Below are 21,401 nucleotides of genomic sequence, written 5' to 3'. Positions count from 1 at the left end.
GGGACAGGTCGGCAGCCTGTAACAGCGAAAGAGAGTCACGAGAGTTACTCCGCATAGTCACCAGGGTCGGCGGGGCTTGGGACATTAATGCTTTGAAAAATCGTAAATAGGGAGAAAAAAAAAACAACTTACCTGTCTGATCATTCCTTTGAAGTGGACTTTTTTGGAAATATGGAATTGTATTTAACCAGCAGGTTCATGCTGACAGGCTGAATTAGGAAAGGATGTAAACACATTTATATTCGTAGGCCTCGATAACTCGCTCGTTTAGCGGAAGGGGGACGTAGAGAAGAACAACATATATATCCTTCAAAAATCCCCCGTTGATATTTTCTTTTCGTCTTAAATTATTGTTCAATGCCTGTTCCAACAATTCTGTTCGTGGCGGATTTAATTTGTAAAACCCAATAGATATTGTGAAATCAGTCACGTAGCAACCTTTCTAAATAGTATTTTTATAGCACAGAAACAAAGTCATTTTATTTATATTATATCTGTTTTTATTAAAGTTAATTTAAGTTCAAACTATTGAGCTTTAACGACACCAAGAAGATGTCGGAGAACCAGGGAAATGTAAACAACAACCCTTTGAATAACAACGCCGGCGGGGGAAACCGAATGAGGAACCCCAATATCAACCAGAACCCGCTGATCAACGTCCGCGATCGGCTTTTCCACGCCCTCTTCTTTAAAATGGCAGTTACCTATGCCAGGCTGTTCCCTCCGTCTTTCCGAAGAATCTTCGAGTTCTTTGTCCTACTTAAGGTAAGGCTGCGTGCATCACATAATGTACACTGACATCCATTGTGCGTTGCAGGGCTTGCAATGTTCTGGTGTTAGGAGTTGGATTCGAGGGCATTGGATCCTTTTAGTGTAGAACGCATAAGCCGCACCTAAGGTAATGAAGTTTATTAAGGGCACAGTAAAACTGGAATGGCTTTAACTGCTCTGTGTTCCCCCCATGTTGTCATAGCTGTCATCCTTACAGGAGGTGAAGCACTCTGCTTCCCTGGCATGTGTATGGTAGATACTATTATTAAAGGACCCACTTATCTGATACACGTGATTAGCAAGAACACCTTTTTTTTTGGGGGGGGGGGGGTCATCATGCAACGTGAACAGCTACAGTTGAGAACATTTCAGTTCTGGTGACAGTCTCCCTTGAATCAAGTTGTATTACTAGAGAGACTAGGAATGGCCCTCCTCGATTGATAGTGTCACATGACCTGAAGGTTAGGGCATGGCTTACCGGTACAGTGTTTGAGGTAAATATATAGGTAGGAATTTAAATGTCATGTTAAGGGCACTGTGCACACAGCACTTGTATAAGAGGGACATTGTGTTAAATTCTGATATCCAAGGTGCTCTAAAAGTACCAGTGTAACTTGATGGGTATTTACTGTACCATGGGAAAGAGAGTGTTATGTCATTGTGGGGTGCTGTTATATAATCATTTGCATAGCAGATTGACCTGCATGCTATAAAAAACCCATCAAAAGAGCTTACCAATTATTCATTGTGCTGCATTTCACTATGAAGTGCTTGGAATTCCTGTTGATGTCGTGAGGAAGCAAGCCATTGCGCACACAGACTGACAACACCCCTTGTGACGCAGGAGGCCAGCGTTTATCAAGATCTTTACTCCAGGTGCATATCTGTGAACTGACTGATTTAACACAGATTACATTATGAAATAACAAAAATGTAAGTAATAGGCTCTAATGCCAGTGTGAGACTGCTTCGCCTGGCACATATCTACAACAATGATATAGTGTAGTCTGTATGTACGCACCCATGCTACTGCCACACATTTTTAATACATACAGTGGATGTAGATGATGGGAGGGTCTATCAAACCCAAAACCCACCTTGTACTCCAGCACTCAAATTCTAAACCTGTGGTTGTGTGGATATAGTGTGGTGAGAGACTGCTAGGAACTTGTATGCAATGGAACACAACACCTGTTCTTTGTACTAAGCACACAATTGAAGAACTGGCTGGCATCACATAGCCAGTGCTCTTAAGGATGGACAAAGTATTGTGTCATATGCTTGATAAACTAAGGGGCATTACAGTGTTAAGTGTGATTTTTATATTAAATGTCTTTGCAGCAGTTCTTAAGAATGTTTGAATCAGGTTTGAGTTCAGTCTATCCTGGTTTCACAGTTTGATAAGGGCAGTTTTGATCAGGGCATATATAATCACTTTTTCTGTGACCTCCGTGGCAGAATCGTATCCTTACTTATAACTGACGGCCCTAATGTCTGCACTGATTTATCAATACTACACTTTTGTCTTGCAAAGTAAAAATAAAAGATTAGACTGAAAACTTATTTCATAATAACAAAGTATAGAAATGTGGCCACCAGTATAATTTAAAGTCCCTGTTACTTTTTAGGGTCCTCGTTTAAAAATGGGCACCCTTATGCTCTGATCTTGTCTGTCTGTCATTTTATACAAATTTTATACAAATATTTCTACCTTTCAGGTGCTGTGCAATTATGAGAACCCTCTATGTGTGTGTGCATTAAATTTACCAACACACTGTTGATGCAGTATAGGCCAAATGCAATATAATGTCTTTAATTTCATATTATTCACATTGCTCAATTCATCTCTTTCCCTGCCTAAACTCTGCAGGCAGCAGACAGTTCAGTTCATCAAGTGTGGCCCACTTCATGCTGCACAGCTCATTAACCCCACTCCCAGACACTGTCCCTCCTGCATGCTTCATACTGGGGGTGGGGTTGGGTATTAAGTTCACTGGCACCCGAGGAGTGCTTAGGGCGAGTGATTGACAATTATTTTCTGAGCAAAATAAATACAAAAAATTCAGAAATGTGAAAGCAAAGAGGTAAAAAAAACAACCTCATGCCTTAAAGTTGACAGTTATTCCAAACATGAATTGAGTGGGCTAATTCGACGAAACAGACACGACATTTTCAAGGAATATAGCCTTGTTGTTGAACGGTGTGTGCTGAACGCTCCACGTTCCAGGTGGTTATCACACTGCTCGAGGTGGTAGGCCTATATCTCAGTAACTGTGCACGAATTATGAGGACATTTACCAAGAAGCAGGAATACAGTGCAGCAACAGTCCTATAATAAACACCAGGTGGCGCTCTTGCAGTAGTTGCACTGTATATCCTCCATTCTCGGCAATCACAGCCTGGAGATGAGGAATGATATTTTCTGCTGCTTAGAGCAGCAAGTCTGGTGTGATGCCAGCAATCACTTGATGAATCGCATCAGTGTTAAGGTTGCTGCACCGGCATTGCAGTTGTTGAGGTAATAAAGTCTTTACTAATTGTGCACAAACCAGCATATACAATAATGTGATGCCAACTGGACTCGCATATGTTAGTCTTTTATGCCCTTTGCAAATTATGCAAATCAGCATCTCACATGTCTGGCACATTTTTTTCATAGCTGTTGTGCACAATTTCTGAGGGTCTGCTTCTGAATGGTCTCTGGCCTATGAGAGTTGAGTTCTATCATCTTGGGGCACAAGGTGCTGCTATCACTTGGTGGTGAGACAGTGATGGCAAAAGTGAAATGCAAACCTTATTGCCTTTACAAAATCAATTCCCCTCTCCCAGTGTAAGTTACTGCCTTAGTTTTACCATGGCAACCCCTGCTTGCTGCTGCTACAGGAGCAGTGTCTCTACATTTCATTGCTGGTTCTTTTTAATGCACAGTATAGCAGGCAGTTAAGTATTTGAAATGCAACATGAAAGATTAGATGAAGCAGCCCTAAGCAAAGGAATATAAAATCAATACCAATCTAATACAAAAAGAGACGAGTTGGGGTTCATTGAATCTGAAAGACGCATGTGAGGGAACAGGGAAGTACAGATTACATTTTTACTAAATAGTGCTCTATTATAAAATTGTGTCTAAGTGTTTATCCCATGAATCAAACCCTATATGACTGAAATAACTCCCCTGGCCCTATGTGAAGTGAATCTAACATCTGGCTTGCCAAGAACACATCTGGAATGCTGTGGCTGTGTGTCATTCAGAAGCTTGTTAAACTGAACTAACCAGGAATGTGCTGCAGCATTGCCTACACAACTGATAGTGTTAACTGTGGCCTACTGCGACCTACTAAAAAATTATCCTGTTCTGTGGCTGCTGCAGGTATTGGCTGTCTTGCTGTGAATTGAGACATTTGAGAGTTTCCAGACCACAAAAAGCATGAACTGCCTGAAGCTGTTGTTTTTTTGATGGCTTGTGTGTCTCTTGCAACTGGCGACGAATAATGGATGTCATTTACAACAAAAACACAGAACATGCTTTTCTGACGCTACCTGCAGTTGCACTTAATTACCTGCCAAGGATTGACTCTTCTCCACACAAACACATGAGGTATTCTCGTTTGTAGTTTGCCTGGAAGCTCATTCATGTCCTTTATGCTCTCAGTGCTGTTTACTGCTCTAGTAGAGCCCATCTCTATCTCGTATAAAGTCAAGTTGTTATTGTGCTGGTCTTTATCTTGTGGGAACAGACTCTAATATTCTTCCATGTGTAGTTCTAACCAGCGTTTTTCTTTTTTTGTCTTTCCCGTCTTCTTGCACCTTTTTCTTGAATCTTATTCCTGTCGCTGTCTCATCACTACCCTCGTTCAACTTGACTATTTGTCCCTTTCTTGTCCCTCTCCCTTCTACCCTTCTCACCTTTTTTTTCCTCACCCACTCATTTTCTCTCTCCATTCTTTCTCCTTACGTATTCTGTCATTCTCCTTTCCTTTTCCCTTCCACCCACATTCTCTCTGTATTCTCTCTTTGGGTTTCATTTCTCCTTTCCTCTCTCGCTCTTGCTCTCTCTGCGCTGTGTAGGCCCTGTTTGTGCTTTTCATCCTGGCATACATCCACATTGCCTTCTCGCGCTCCCCCATCAACTGCCTGGAGCATGTGCGTGAGAAGTGGCCTCGCGATGGGATCCTGCGAGTGGAGATCCAGCGCAACTCGAGTCGGGCACCCATCTTCCTGCAGTTCTACGACATGGACAACTTCCAGGGGCTCATCAAAGAGCCGGAGGGGGGCCAGGGGGTTGAGGAAGAGGAGGAGGAGGAGATGACCCTCGAGATGTTCGACAACAGCTCCGTACAGGTCAGGCAACTGTTTCTGTCTAATTATAGTCATTAAATGGTCATTTGATCTGAAACATTGTATAAAGTAGATCATCACGTAGGTAGAACCTGTCTACCTGATTGGTTTCAACATCGCCGTCAATTAGAAAAATGAACGAGGTTAGTGATGTGACATGTGATCCCTGCACTCTGTGAAGCTGTCGGAGATTACTGGAATTTGGAAAGACATGGTAATAGACGCATGGAGGCAGTGTGGTCCAGTGGTTAAAGTCCAAGGCTTGTAACCAGAAGGTTACTTAACCTCCTTGTGCTCTATCTTGCGGATGAGATGTTAAATCAATGTCCTATTGTAAGTGACTCTGCATATAATGCACAGTTCACAGCCTACCTCTGTAAAACGCTTTGTGGTGGTGATCCACTATGAAAGGCGCTATATAAAAATAGATATTATATGGCGAGCAGGTGCCACAGTATCAAGGTTGGTTAGGCTGCTCCAAGAGTCAGCAGAGTGCATCAGAAATGGCAAAACGATGGTAAAGTGGTTGTCAAGAGAAGCAGCTGTAGCTGCAAACAGTTAGCGACAGAAAAAAAACATTTTAGAGGCTTGCCAAGTCTGAAATGTTATTGACTGTATGGATTACTATCCTTGAGGCACCCAAGTATGACAGATATTGTTAAGGCACAGTCAGAAAACAGGTCCTAATGAACTATAGAGACGGTGTACGTGATAGGGATGTAAATATCATTTAATTAGGTAGTCTAAACAATAAGAAAAAGTGACACTGGCATAGACATCTGTTCCGTACACAATCAATATGTTGCTTATGTTATTGCACTTGACATAAATAATTAATCTTTTACTGCACAGTACAGTGCAGTAAGAACAGTAAAAAACTGCACTGAAACCAAAGCTCCACAACAAAAATCAATTTTAAGAACACAAATCCAGGAATAGTCGAAACATTTGCATTTCAAGTTGGGGGGGGGGGGGGATCTACTTCATTCAGAAATCATTATTTAAAAAAAGAAGAAAAGGAAATAAAAGTTCAATTTTAATCTTGGTAAAGTCATTTTAATTGTCATCCAATTTAAGTTGTTTTAGTTTGAGAATTTAGTTGAACAAAAGCTCCAGAACACAAGTCCAGGAATATTCAAAACAGTTGGCGTTTTTTCAGTAGTTCTTCATTCAGAAATCCTTATTTAATATACCTTGTGTGCAAACGATTGACTGAAAGTCCTATGTGTGTGTGTAGTTCGAGCTGGACTTTGAGCCCAAGCTGAAGCCGTCTCTGAGCAGCAGCATGGAGGCTCTGACGCAAGCAGTGGGGCTCAACGACAGCCAGGACCTCTCCTTCACCCAAGCGCCCACTAAAGGTATGCAGCAGCTGAGAGAGACAGTCTCCGAGATTGAGATGCTAACACAAGCAGGTAAACCACCTCCACAGTATTGTCCAAACAAACACCTTCCTCCTCCCACTTCTTCCTCACTCCCACACTGCTTTCCTGTCCTCTTCTCTGGCCTGTCATCTTCAGCAGTGTCTCTCTGCTCCAGTCCCCAGTCCATCAGTTCAAGGCTTATTTTCACTTACACTGATAAAATGTATCTGATTGACTTGGGGTTGGTTTGATCAACATCTCTCATGCTGGGATAGCCAATGATCTTATATATAAATAATATATAAAAACTTTTTTTTGAGTATTTTACAGTACCAGAGCATCACTCTGCATTTCATCAACCATCTATTTTTAGGGTTGATAATCATGCAGTTTTAAACCGTTTTGGATGTATATTCTATTAGGTTGATCTAAATACGGGCAGAGGCTGAGTATGACTTGGTGAATCACACAGAGAAGTCGGTCCGCAGACTGGTCAGAGTCCATAATGCCAGTCACACAATCGCTGCCCATTACATAAAAGCAGTCGCATCATGAAATAAGCAATTTTTTTCAGTTTCCATACTTTTGACTGGCAATGTATATGTAAACCTCTCACTATAGGCAGGTGGTCTGTAATACTGGTTTGATAGTATTTATTTTAGATAAACATTGTTTTCCAGTGCTCCTTAAATATGGCTCTTACACACAGGGAATACAATAAAATAAATAAATGGACCTGATTTAAACAAAACTGGACTGTACAGGGTAATCAAGGACTGGAGTTAAGAGGTGCTGCTCTACTCTTCCCCAGTGTGGTACACACAGGCTAGTGGTTTCTTTTGGTTTCCACCAATTCAAATCTATATTGAGGATGGGTAGCCAGGAGATCCTAGTTTCCTTTCTTGCATGACTAGATTGCTTTCAGTCTTTAAAGCCGGTGTAGAATATATATAATTGCTCAGGGTTGGTCTTGGTTGTAGCTTCCAATTGTCTCCTTTCTTTTCTTTTCGTCAATATATGTCTTGTTTTTATATAGTTATGATACCAGCAACTATCTTCAAAACCCACAATAGCTTGATTTTATCTTTACTTTGGAAAGAAATCTAGATGGCAGGCAAGCACATTTGAAATTTGTAAAATAATAATGTAAGCAGTGTGTGCCAGTTATGTAGCTATGCACATCCTTCATTTTATAGGTCTCAAATGTGCAGTTTTGAAAGAATCACATGTTATAGCAAGCGTGCATCATTTCAAAACATGAGATGTGGTACTACACTAGGTTAAGGAAAGCAATGGAAGCCATGCTTTTTGACTGTCTTGTACTTCCTGGGTCATTTCACCAGGAGAGTGAATTTGTCCCCACCTCTTCTGGCTTATTTCCTATCAATAACCCAAATTGCTGTTGCTTTCAGTCAGTAACATGCTTTGACCCAGGTGAAATGACCCGGGGAATACAAGTGCAAACAGATAACCCATGAATAAGGCACAGAAACAGAGAGTTTCCATTGATCTAAAGTCGTACCAGTCAGAGATCATGTTCTAAAATTAAAATACACGTGTGCTGTAACATGCTTCTTTAAAAAAAACGCACATTTGAGAAGCATGTACCTAATGGAAAGTGCAAAATGGCTAAGATTCATGGAATATTTTCCATTTAAGCCACATTTAATTGCAAGACTTTGATGTGTATTTGCACTGGTGTCTGCAATTGGAAAATGTTCATCTTGTTCAGTATTTTTCAGCCCTTTTTTAAAAATCGATGTAACTGATACATACCGACATTTGTGTTACTGGACAGGATAACAAAAATGGTTTGGGGTTCAGGGGCTAAAGTTAGCCTAAAGTGATTACTGGCACAATACTTCTCTGTATAAGGTGCAGATGTGGCTAGGCACACACCCAGCTAGACCCCTAAATGTGATAACAATTCATGTTTGGTTTGATCTGGGGTTGCATTTACTGAGCCAAGCTGTAACCCAAATCCACGTTCTGTGCTGTTGATTCAGTCATCTGATCTGTCCTCCTTGTTTTCATGAATCTTTGCAAAGACATCATTGATTTGTTTGTATTGTGGATTACCCAGGAGTAGTACAATTGCTCTGTTTTATGGTCTGATTATTTTATTATCTAAGCGAACGAGGATAGTACTCTGGGACCCAAGATCCTCCAGACCTCTTTCTGGAAACCTAATTATGTTGTGCCTTGAGTCAGTGAGTTGTGAGATTGTGCACTGAGGCAGTGCAGGTTATGGAGCCTTCAAGCCGAAAACAAACAGGTACAGTAAAACGCTCGGCAAATACAACACAAATTACAATGAAACTATACTCCATAAAACCCTAGAGTTAAACAATACACCTAGATCTAGATCCATGAAATGTGAGATAGTGTTGAGGTGGTTTTATTGTTGCATGTAAAGAATATCATCAACGTGATCCAGTTTAGCATACAGGGTCATTTAAGTGCACGGGCTGTACTTGCCATCTTCTCCTGGGTTCCACACACTGATGTCTTTGCAAGGAGAGGGCCCAGCCGCTCTCGACTTCTCTGTGCAGCACAGCAGAAACCTACCTACCACCCTCCTAACAGCTAAGCATTTTGTAACTCTTTGAACAGCCTGCGTGCCTGGCTCAGCCCCAGCTAACAGGGTGTGTTTGTTCTTGCTCTAGTGTGGCCGCAGGAGGAGTACATCGTGGAGTACTCTCTGGAGTACGGCTTCCTGCGCCTTTCTCAGACCACCCGGCAGCGCCTCAACGTTCCAGTCATGGTGGTCACCTTGGGTGTGTCTCCCCCTTATTTTACTATTATTGCAAGAGTATCGCTTATAGTAGTGGTTCTCAAACTGGGCGCGGAATGTATCCTGGAAGATTATTGTTACCGACGGGGCTATAATGCCCAAAGCCTCGGGAGGTAACAGTAGTCTTCCCAAGGGCCATTTAATTTTCCACTAGAAAGTACATATTTTAATATATGAATCAGTCAAGAAAAACAAGAGTGACAGAGAGAACCCAGAAAAGAGGAAGGGGGGCGTGATCCAAAAAGTTTGAGAACCACTGGCTTTTAGTATTCCAGCAAATTACTCTTTTATATTAGAATTAATGTCTCAGTTGCCTGTATTACAGCAGCAGCTGCAGCAAATGTCTCGCCGAATGTTGCTTGTATGCATGTCAGGCTTGTTTGTAAGCTGTGTGTTCAGTTTGTGAATGAGTTCCTGCTCCTCTCTCACAGACCCCATGAAGGACCAGTGTTTCGGGGACGGCTTCAGCCGCTTCCTGCTCGATGAGTTTCTGGGCTACGATGACATCCTGATGTCCAGTGTCAAAGCACTGGCTGAAAATGAGGAGAACAAAGGTGTGCCATGCCCCAGATTCACAAAGATTTAGAAAGTTTAATCAACCCGTCACTTAAACAAACTATTTGAGTTAGTGCTGGTGTTTTCCAAACCATGAGCAGTGCATGCATACAACTTAAAGGCCCAAACCCACCGTTATGTAACGTTTGAATGGGAATTGTTTTACATACATGTAGCAGCTGTATGTAATTTCTCAAAGAAATACAGTATTTTTATTTTTTGTGTGCTTAACATATTTTTGTGCCAGGTTAAACAAGGTCATAACTTCTGCCAGAAACAGCATCAGCATATCCATTTCTGGTTTGAAAATTAGTTTCCATTAAAAAATAATGGAAACTGGCAGTAGTTACTGTAGAGCAATTTACTGTACATCTGTTGCATTCAGACTTGGAATTTGGTGTTCCAGTGCAGTATACAGTCTCAGCTGGTGTTTGTTTGGTACCCCTGTTTATGAGCATTGAATTAGTAATAAACATGCTTTGTGCCTTAATTCCCAGTGATTCGGTTAGCACTAAAAGAAAACAAACCAGGAAAAAAATCCTCATGCAAACCACAAAGATTACTGTTTCTTTGGATTCCATTCCCCTTTGAACTATTCATATTTGAGATCCAAAGACATCAGCTCAAATGTCTGCAACAGTAATAAGGCATTAGTTTTGTTGCCACAGTAGCTCTATGCCAGGTGTGATTGATGCACTGCAGCACGGAGCGCAGTATTGATTTAGTTTTATATCTGTCTGTTGTTTGTCTGCAGGATTTCTCCGTAACGTGGTCTCAGGCGAGCACTACCGCTTTGTGAGCATGTGGATGGCCAGGACCTCCTATCTGGCTGCCTTTGTCATCATGGTCATATTCGTAAGTTTTGATCCATATTGTACATGCCTTGTGATAACACTTTCCCTGCAGCTGTTTTCTAATGGAATTAAACTGGGGTCTGTTCAGTTAATCAAAACCGTGGGGGATCTAAACACCACCGTCGTTTAAATCGCTAGAAGAAGGAGCTCTGACAAAACTAACATCTCTAATAGTGTGTGTGGGTCTCAAGTGTAGTTTTTTTTCCTGAAGCGTAAATAAAATAGGTTTGGTTCTAAATTATTTAAATGGTGGTGGTGTTTAAATTCGCCTCTCTTTAGCTAATTGAATACACCCCATGCACTCTCCCACTCTTTTTCGCGCTCTCTTTTTTTTCAGGCAAAATATTGACAGTCTGGTTCACTGTAATGTTGTACCAAGTTTTATTTAATTTTCCCAGAAGGGGGCAGGAAAGGCTGTTTCACTGAGCCACTTGACTGATTATGCTAGCAAAGTGGGTCATTCATCTTTAACCATTGATTTTAAAGGACATTATGAGCAAAGGGCTTGAATTTGTAACCCTTAAGTATGGTTCAGGGGCCAGGAGCTATGGCTCCTCCCCCCTGTTTTGACACGGCAAAATGCCTGTCAATAACCATATTTAAATCCTAAGCCACGCCCTTATTCCCTGTCTTGCTTTTTTGTTTGGTCTTGTGAGTATTTGCTACTTTGGGTTTACAGACTAAAACAATCTTGCAGTCTAAAACCACCTTATTTAACATAACAAAGAAAAATGTATTAATAAAATGGGTAACCGCGTCACCCTCTCACTCAGATCCAAAATCTCTTGATGCAGATATCATCCCACCTGCTAAGCAACCCAGCAAAAGCTTCTATATACTACTCCACTCAAAATATCTTGCTTGCGATTGTAAGTCGCCCTGGATAAGGGCGTCTGCTAATAAATAAATAATAATAATAATAATAATCTCTCCTCTGTCGGATACTGCAGCTGAACCTGGAGCTGCTGAACTGTTCTTCCAGCCCTTCATGTCTGTCTCTCCACTGATCAAAAGATTATTTCGAACCTTGTCCTTCTCTGGTGGTTTTTTTTCAAGACCGCTCTCATCTGCAGCCCCCCCACTCTGAATCTACCGCAGTTTTCCAGGGGCAGCCTTTCCCTAAACCAGCCTCCAGGTGGTTTCCTCTCCAAGCTGCTTTCCTCTACAATACTGATCGACTGTCAAAGACTGGCCCACCAACAATCGTTGGCGGGGTGGGGGGATTTTAAATCGGACAGTCAAATCCCAGTGGGAAGCGATTGGAATTTTCTTCTCTTTCTTCTCTGCCACTCCATCAGCGCTATTGTCTCTCCCCCTCCAGCTCAACACAGAAACCAGCCTGTGGAAGTCCCGCCCCCCTAGTACAAGCATGGCACTCCATCCGGCAAGCCTCCACGCAAGCTGTCTGTGGTCTGATTCTAATCAGTCTCCATTGCAGCTGCCCAGGATAAACAGTAGTGTTCAAAAGTTTGGAAGCAACAAATGATTTACAGCAAGACTAGGGGTGGGGATTGTATTGACTGTTTTTTCTCTGACCTTTTACTTACTAAATATGGTACTCTGAAATGTTCTCCTTTTTATAGGAAAGCGGTATAACTGGGGATGGGGAGTTTGTTGCCAGATAACTTCACTCAGCCTACTTGCTCACTAAATATCCTGGTATCCCTCAATAGAAAATTGACTCTTCTTTAAAAATATGCTTTAAAAGTATTTTAATGCTCAATCTGTCTCACAAGTTCAGGAATCTCCTGGTCTCCACCCAAAACTACACAACCGCTGCCCTCGATCCTTCCACCCTCTTCTCTGTGACCAGCTGGTCCACCTTAACCACCTTCAACTGGATCTCCCCTTCAACCAGGACTGCGTTCTGCAATACTTGTCCACGCAAAAGACAATCTATTCCTTCTGTATAGGTGCAGAAACCTCAGCAGCCAAAGTCAATGTCATTCAGCATGTCAAAAAAAATGGGGCGCCGTTCATCCACTGCAGTGGAGTAGTGCATTCGTTCCTCTTTCCATGATGCTTCTTTTGCCCAACAGAATATTTCTTGTATTCCCGGAATAGGGGCCACCTGAGGTTTCCTTCCACGTGGGGGTTCCTCTCCACTGAGCTGAGATTAGTCTTTAATTACCCATCAGAGTAATACAAAAATAATAATTTGACCTCTTTCTTTTCCTTATTGCTGGAGGCACAGTTGCAGGGAGCTGGGAGTCATTTTTGTGAACAAGTGAAACTCAGTTCCCAGCCTTAGAGGCCTGGCCGCACCGGATCATCCTCCGCCAGGAAGGTTCTACCGCGAGCCCTCTCTTTCGTTTTCTTTTTCCTCTGCTCACTGGACTACTATGTTTGATGCTCCCGCTATTCTATCTTTTCGTTTCCCCTTGGTGGAAGTGAAGCTCGCATTCCAGCCTTGGAGACCGTTGGTCTGGCCTCACCTCACAAGCACTTTTGTCCCATTGCTGCTGCCCTGTGAACTGCCATAATGTGTCCCTGCAGTCTGGTTAAAAGCATTACACTCACTCAGTCTTGTGTTTTCCTTTCCCTCGTCAGACGCTGTCTGTCTCTATGCTGCTGCGGTACTCACATCATCAAATATTCGTCTTTATTGGTAAGTAAAAGGAGAATTATTACTGGTGTTGGTCCTGACAGAAACATGCTAGGGGCTGGTTTAACAGAACCTGCACATATCTTGGGCTACATAATGTTATCTTAAAGAAGGTAGTCCAGGATTAGTGCTCATCAGGGTCTGTGAAACTAGTCATAAGAGATCAATTAGACAAAGCACACCACAAACTGTAGCACTTCAGAATGCATAGTGTCATAGCTGTAGCACTAAACTAGCCACCAAGAACCTAGCTCATTTTCCTGTTTAACTTGAAAAAGTGATAATCAAAGCTAACAGGCTTCATTCAGACCATGTGACCAACAGCACAGGAAGTGATTAGGAACCACCAAGTGTCAGTTTATTTTCGCCTTCTTATATATAGGCATGGTTTTGAATGCCTTGGTTTAATTCTGACCTTAACAATGACAATCCTTTATTGAATGTTTGCTGTTTTGTGTGTGCAGTGGACCTGTTACAGATGCTAGAGATGAATATGACTGTTGCCTTCCCTGCTGCACCTTTACTCACCGTCATACTGGCTCTAGTGGGTAAGAAGCAGGACGCTTGTTTTTCATTTAAACCATTTAGATTCCTATTGTAAGTAATTCTGAATTCTCTGTGCCTTCGGGGCCATTCCATGAAAATGGTACGTGTGTTGCACTAATAAGTCATCAATGTCAGACTAATGCCAATAGAGTTTTTGTACATAAATTATGTTTGATACTTCTGAGGATCCCTTAACATGGTCATTGTTTGCTACTGAATATATTTAGAGAGATGTTGTGTATTTGAGTATGCAAGTAGTAGTTCCAGTAGTATATAGGTCCCGAAGAGGTATAGTCTCTTTTAATGCCTGGCTGCATGGACCTGTATGTAGTAAAAGTGACTGTATAAATGATCAAACGTTTTTGTGTAACATGTTGGTGTTTCTCAACCATTCAGCTAAATGATGAAATCAGTCAGGCTTGACGGCATAATTCTTTCCAGCCTCCTGTGTGACTTTGGGCTCCCTCTTCTCTTGACAGGCATGGAGGCCATCATGTCTGAATTCTTCAACGACACAACCACGGCGTTCTACATCATCCTGATTGTGTGGCTCGCAGACCAGTACGATGCAATCTGCTGCCACACAAACACCAGCAAGCGCCACTGGCTCAGGTACGCCTCCCTGCTCATCTATGGCTTTGTGCTGAGGAGAGAGCTCAGGGTCTCCCTAGTTCTGTCATCTAGCCTCGCTAGCCTGGTTTTATCAGTGCTGTATAATAACATCTGGTAGCTTGTTTATACAGTCGCCACCGCTTAGAACGGGCGCGTTTGTGTTGACGTGATTCACCCGCAGTAAGCGGTGGACGGTATAAACACCCACATAATAACCTGACATTCAAAATGTCCCCCAATCACCAATACAGTAATCAAAACACACAAGCATGTATGTGGTTAAATCTGTATTAAGACACTCATTACACTGATAAAGATGTATTAAAACCTAAGAATGTAATAAAAAGTAATGCAAGTGCAGAAATGTACAGAACAGGTAGGCTACGGTACTGCAAATTGTTTCCATCGAAGAACTCTGATATGCATCTGGATGATCTTTTTTTGAAAGTATGGACGGCAAACTTTCAGCGTTTAAAAAAAAAAAAAAAAAAAAAAAAAATCCCAATTCGGCTCTATATCCTGAAGCACACTGCAGTGTTACAAGCGCAGCACGCACGCTTACGTCATCGGTGTCTGTTTCAGGCAGAGCGTCCTGGTTGCTAAGGTGACACAGCTGAGAATTATTCCTCTGACATCCCCTCTGCTGTTGTCAGAGTTTCTGTTTCAGTTGTATTTTCGTCAGCACTCTCCTCCTCAACTACATAGTTCCAAGCATGCTTTAGCAAGCGCACAGCATCTAACAGACATTTTATTTACACTGAATTTTCATGCTGATGCGCATCACTTTTCTCTTTCCAGCCAGGCTTGCTGTTGCAGTCAGTGCTGTTTTTTCAAACTGTAAACCTGTAGAGGGATTAAATAGCCAAGGTACAGTACAGGGGTAATCGCTCGGTAACGAGGTGCAAAGAGCTGATTGATCGATCTGGCAAGCTTTTACTATAGCAAAGTGCTTCCTTTTGTATTGAAATCTATGTGAGTGGCAAGATAACAAGGTGAACACAGCTGATTGGTGGATTAGTAAGAGCGATTCCTGCAGTATAAGCAGTGTGTTTGTTATTTAAATCTATGTGAATGGCACATAACGAGATTCAAACAGCTTTTTGCCCAAAATATACGGCCAAAGTGGGTGATCCAAAGTGGGTGACACCATCAGTACTGTGAGATGTAACTTGAAAACTGTTCATACTGCTGGTTTATTGGTTATGGTAATGTGTAGAAGATAATATGGTAACATATAGTATAAAATAGGATTGGAATCACAAAAGCAAAACCGAGTCATTGACGTTGTACATGTACAGTTCTGATTTTTTAATGACAGTATAAGATGTCAAGACAAGACTAATCGCAAAAGTAAAACTTATTAACTGAAATTGAACTTCGCACAAGAACAGCTGTATTATGAAAGTAGGTAAACCTGAAGGAATATAAAATATATAGAATAATACCATACAAGTTCAACAGCAATTGTTACACCCCTGTGTCAAGCAAAGCAGGGGAATTGGCATAATGGAAACTAGGAAGAACATATTACCTGAGATTCAGTTGATCTAAACCAGGGGAATTGTAATAGGTGTTTTATCAGTCAATCACATTTCAATCTAAATTATTTTCTAATTCTGAGTTCTATTATTTCATTACCAGATAGTAATAGTTCTTGGCATTTAAAGTCATTTAAACTTTAGCACTCGTTCATGCACAGTTTGTTCAATTTTGTAGCTATGTGAGTTCTCCCAATGATCTTGGTGCCCTCCTTTGTTAATTTGGATGTAAGTTTTGAGTATGCTTTAGGGGTGGGTTAGAGTACTCAATTAGAATTACTCGAGCACTCATTTATTACTCAACTACTCGATAAAATGTAATTAATATCTCTTCGTGAATGTAAGTTGAATATATTGTAGCAACCCGGTCACAGATCAGGTCAGCAAGGCTATTGTTTTGTCTCGTTTGTTTGTCTTGTTTTGTCTGGTCCTGTGCCTTCAGGTTATCTGTATTGTTCTGGGGAGGGATCATACCACTAGTTTCGGTAGTGTGAGACCCCCCCACCCCCCATGAGAGTAGTGGTCCACTGTCTTCTCTGTGTGTGAAGTGAGCGAGTTTTTAGGATAGAGACAGGAGGAAGGATTTATTGTTTTTGTGGTGTGGTCCTGACCCAAACACGGACTCTGTTTAATTAATAAAGTGGTTTTGTTAGCCCCTGAATCCCGTCTCCATCTCCTGCTTTGAGCCTCAAGACTAGGGGTCATTACAATATTTTATTCACATATACCACCTTAACACAGCAGGCTGCTGCAGCTCGACCTGGATTCTACACTGCGAATGACATACATGCTACTTTCGTTTTTACAGTTTTGTTTGTACATATACCTGTTTCTTTTTTAAATGTATTATAGTTTTTTATTTTTTGAAGTAGTGCTTTATATGTGGTAAATTAGAAAATAAACCCTTTTATGTTTAATTGTTCATTTAAATACGCTTGTGGTAATTTTTGTGGCGCATATGTAGAATAATATTGTCTGGCTAGAGGTTCGAGTACTCGAAATTTAACGTTCGAGTATTCAAACACAAAATTACTCGAAATTCCCATCCCTAGTATGCTTATACATTTACCTTTGTGATGGGAATGAAAATCAAATATGGACGATGTTCTTTTCACAGGTAATCTGAATTGATTTCACAATTAATTATATCAGAAATGCTGTTAGTCTAAGAGGCGACATGTCTTGATGTTTTGCAGGTTCTTCTATCTGTACCATTTTGCTTTCTATGCATATCATTACCGGTTCAATGGACAGTACAGCAGCCTGGCTCTTGTGACCTCTTGGCTCTTCATACAGGTAACTTGGGGTGGTGTGTTTGATGGATCTATTTACTGTCTTCATTTTAGTGCTCTCTTGACATGTTAAAACTCAAGAAGTATTATCTGAGGGAGAGCTAATGGTCTTGGTAAGATTAATACAGTCTAAATAAGGTGCCGTACCATTTCTAGAAAATTTTAAATACATTTTTCTTGCACAACTTCTTTTTTTATGAAGGTATTTTAGTTCTAGTACAACTAACACTACAAAAGTATCCCCTAAATGTCAGTGAATCTTGAATCTTCTTTAAAACCATTTTTTTTACTTCTAAAAACTGATATATTATAATGCTGTGCAGCAAGCCAGTGGCCAAATATGAATTTAGTGATTGCATTCATAATGCGTTGTTTGTCAGTTTGAGATGTATATCAAGATTAATTTGTCAGTTTCTTGTTATTATGGTAGCTTCATGTACTGTGCATGTATTGAAATAAACTGAGCTGACGTGAGTTGCACACGATTTGCCACTTGCAAATGACTTCTGCAGCACAATGGGTGTACCAGGAAAATAAATAATTGTTTGTCTAACTATTTTATTCTTTCCGCATTCCCTTGGCTGCACAAATGCAGTTCTGTTTTTCCGTTTTAATTTATGTTTTACAGATGTCAAAAACAGCTGAGAGTTAAATGATAAAAAACCAAACTAATCATAACCGACTTGCATCCTGAATGAGAATCTAAAGAATCTTGACTCTCTCTCTCTCTCTCCCCCCAGCACTCAATGATCTACTTTTTTCATCACTACGAGCTGCCTGCCATCCTTCAGCAAATCCGCATCCAAGAGATGCTCCTCCAAAACCAGCAAGCAGGCCAGGGCAACCAGACCACCCTACAGGACAACCTGAACAACAACACCACCAGCAGCAATGCCACAGGGGGCGTAGCAGGAGGAAGGGGAGCTCCTAACGGACAACCACAGCCACCAGGTGAGATTCCACCCCACCCAAACGGCCTGGCCAATCGGGGAACAGGAGGAGGAGCTGGGAACCTAAGCGATCTGGACTGGGTGGCAGAAACGGCAGCCATCATAACAGAAGCCCTGTCTGCCCCACTGGGTTCCCTGCAGGAGACTGAGGGCATTGCAGACCTGGAGGAGCCCCCGAATGGAAGCATCAATGTGGTGGCAATCCTGCAGGGGGGCAACGAGGACACCAATACTGCTGCGGCTGCTGCTAGTCTAGTTACTGTAGAGATCACAGCACGTGGCAACAGCCAAGATTCCAGTGCAGCCCCCCAGCTTCTAAATGGGACGTCTTTTCAAGAGCCTCACACAGAGGGGACTAGGGCTGGAGGAAGCAATGAGCTTGTAGACTTTAGTGGCACAGATGGAGTGCGGCAGCCTCCGATTGCTGAAGCTGCCTCCAAAGAGCAGAAGGAATACGACTGGGATGCAAAAACAGAGCCTGAAGCAGCATCTACAACAGCAGCCATCACATCCAGTGAGCAGCCAACCCCTTCTTGAGCTCCACCTCAGTTTCAAGACCATGTCCGTCTGTGGCAGCCTTGTGCAGACCCTGAGAACTTTGAAAATAGAAGCCGGGTTCAGTTTCGAAAGGGTATGGGTAAGATAATACCCTGTAAGACGTTATTTCTCCCCACCACACCCCTGGCACATATATTAAAGCTTTTATTAACATGTTTTTTTTTTTTTAAGTGGAATTCTATTGAAATCCTAAGATTATTGTGGGCCAGGCACTATAAAGAAAAAAGTGCACTAATTAAGAATATGGGGGTATTTTGTGACATCTGATTGTGTTGCAGGAAAGCAGATTGAGAAAAAAAAACGAAATAAAAAATATGAACAAGGTGGCTCTGCTGTGCGTGCTTTGAAGAGAGCTGTACTCTTAAAGCAGAACGTTGTCTTTTATTATTATTTTTGTTTTATAATAAACTAATTTCTTACTGTTTGTTGTGGGGTATGTTTTATCATTCTAAAGGGTATTTTTAAAGACACTTGCATGCTTTCTGCTATGCGGGGGGGGGTGGGGGGGACAAAATGAAAACCCATCCCAAGTGTTGTGTGTCCCTGTAGCAAAGCTGCAGTCACTCATTCGTTCTGCAGTTTATACAGCTATCTTGATAATAGAGGGCCACTTTAACAGTTAAATGTAACAGAACTTCTTATTGGCAGCAGTACAGTCCGAATAGACACTGCTGCTGCTAAGGAAAAAAATCATAACCTCCCTGAAACTTCATTTAAAAATAAAACTGCATCTGGTGGATATTTCCTATGTTATGGTTCGGTAGCAACAGAACAGCCAAAAAATGTGTATGCTAAGAGTTTCTTTATCGGACAAGGAAAAGCCTAATCAATTTCTTGTAGGCTATTGCCATCAATGCCGTAATGCTACCATCTCTGTATCTTGTATGATTATGTTGTTAACGGTAACATGCATTATGATCGGCTGGACGAACTCACTTTCTCTGCACACTGGCTGTATCCACACTACAGCACACGTTGAAACACGTGATTGCCGTTCATTCACAATCATGGTTTCAGCAGGCGGTGATTACGCTGTATTCAGGCAGTGGAAACGGTATAAACTACCTTGAGATTTGTTTCTGAAATGATCAGGACTCTGAGCAATCAAGGTTTTGCTAGATCTGCTCTGAATTAGTCCTGAGTGTGTAGGTCTTTTAAATAACTACTAAATGGAGTGAAAACAGTTAAGCTAAAGCAGTTCAGTTCACATTTAGCTTAAATCGCTAGTGCCTGAATATTTTGTAAGAAAGTAGTAGTAAGTTGTTCTAAAAAAACAAGATGCAGGGAAAGTGAGTCCCCAGCCCTGAATGTACTGGAAGGACCGAATTCCTATGTGCACTTGACTTCATAGACTAGGATTGATCCAGGACCATAACATGTAAATATCCACACAACCCAGTCTTACTTTAAAACCATATGGAACGATAAAACACACCATGCAAGAAAGTAGTAGTGTTATGCAATCGGTTTGTTGTAATGTTGCTCGCTTTGATTTGCTGTAGAAACATCACCCAGCACCAGAAAAGGGTTACTATGGAAGCAAGCATCCAAAACAAAGAACTCAAATTACAAAAAAATATATATAAAAATTATTTCTGACAACTTGGTTATCTAAATGCCGCTGTCTGTATATATGCAGTCTAAAGATGCAACGCCTGCCTCTAGAGCCCTTTGCATTTGCCTGCTCCATCGGTGAGTTAGAGACCAATTTCTGCTAACAAGTGGCAATCCCAAATGGGGCTGACCTACAAGATTCACAGTTCAAACCAGTTTGGTCTGTCTGCCGCAGGTTTCAGATCGCTTTTGAGCTCAGATGGAAGGAAGGCATTAAAGACATTGCAGATCTTGAACACGGGCCAGTGTTGTCTGCTGGTATGGATGGTTTGCTAGAACGCTGAACTACAAGTCAAAGGCTGTCATTTTTAAACTAGCTGTATGTGAAGGGGAGAGGCTCAGTAAACTGGGCATTATGGCTACTGGGTCATAAATCAGACAATGCTGTGAATGTCCAGCATTGGTGATCTTTATAGACTTGTCAGAGGCCTTTATCAATTTGTGGAGAAAGGGGGAGTGTGTGGGTTCACAGTGCTGAAAGGACTCCTTATTCATGGGAATGCTTCTGTCTTTTAGAACACTTATCAGACAACTGAGTCTGCTGTAGAAATGGTGTTCACTGGTTTAACCTTGTTAAATGGGAAGCCTCTTCAGATCCAGTGGTTAAAGCAGCAAGCCCAGGCATCTAGGCATTGTTTCAAGCTGGGCCGCCTTAAACTTTTTATTGATTGTATTCTCAATAGAAAAGAATGATCTAATGACATTGATCAATGGTGTCAAATTCAGTTTTTGAATAAATCCCTTGTAGGAGCTGGGATCTACCTTGATTAAAGCAGGCTTACTAGAAATGCGCATGATGTAACCACTGACTTAGTCTTTCCTATGACCCATCGTTTAGTCTGCAAGCACCTTAAGAAACAGAACCAGCGTCGTAAATATAATGACGCTCGCAATGCAATTGGCAGATTTTGTCGGCCTGAACTCCCAAAAGGTCTCAAAGATCTGATAGTTATTTTTTTAAGTTTGTGAAATGTTACTATAGCTTTGAAGATCCTGCGCTGCAGACAAAACCC

The 21,401-nt window shown here is 41.5% G+C and overlaps 1 protein-coding gene across 3 annotated transcripts; it reads left to right on the top strand.

The window, feature by feature from the left end:
* Positions 1 to 99: 99 nt before the first annotated feature.
* LOC117966342 (membralin-like) lies at positions 100 to 19,198 on the top strand. Of its 3 annotated transcripts, none has more exons than XM_059015021.1 (11): positions 100 to 765; positions 4,840 to 5,112; positions 6,347 to 6,467; positions 9,137 to 9,247; positions 9,696 to 9,818; positions 10,574 to 10,674; positions 13,224 to 13,281; positions 13,743 to 13,826; positions 14,304 to 14,436; positions 17,171 to 17,270; positions 18,007 to 19,198. In XM_059015021.1, the coding sequence occupies exons 1-11, from the start codon at positions 553 to 555 to the stop codon at positions 18,751 to 18,753; spliced, it is 2,064 nt and encodes a 687-aa protein (XP_058871004.1). In that variant the 5' UTR covers positions 100 to 552; the 3' UTR covers positions 18,754 to 19,198. The 3 variants fall into 3 exon arrangements, with proteins under 3 accessions (XP_058871004.1, XP_058871003.1, XP_058871005.1); XM_059015020.1 differs by having other exon boundaries at positions 6,347 to 6,521; XM_059015022.1 differs by lacking the exon at positions 13,224 to 13,281 and having other exon boundaries at positions 6,347 to 6,521; positions 13,757 to 13,826.
* Positions 19,199 to 21,401: the final 2,203 nt, after the last annotated feature.

This window comes from Acipenser ruthenus, chromosome 49 (genome assembly GCF_902713425.1).
Source record: "Acipenser ruthenus chromosome 49, fAciRut3.2 maternal haplotype, whole genome shotgun sequence".
NCBI lineage: Eukaryota > Metazoa > Chordata > Actinopteri > Acipenseriformes > Acipenseridae > Acipenser > Acipenser ruthenus.
The sequence above is the reverse complement of the archived record's forward strand: the minus strand, read 5'-3'. Positions and strand labels throughout refer to the sequence as shown.

Coding starts and splice junctions, on each gene's coding strand:
- LOC117966342 (XM_059015020.1), top strand. CDS start 553: ATGTCGGAGAACCAGGGAAATGTAAACAACAACCCTTTGAATAACAAC. Junction 9,248..9,695: donor AGTCATGGTGGTCACCTTGG/GTGTGTCTCCCC, acceptor CCTCTCTCACAG/ACCCCATGAAGGACCAGTGT. Junction 14,437..17,170: donor AGCAAGCGCCACTGGCTCAG/GTACGCCTCCCT, acceptor GATGTTTTGCAG/GTTCTTCTATCTGTACCATT.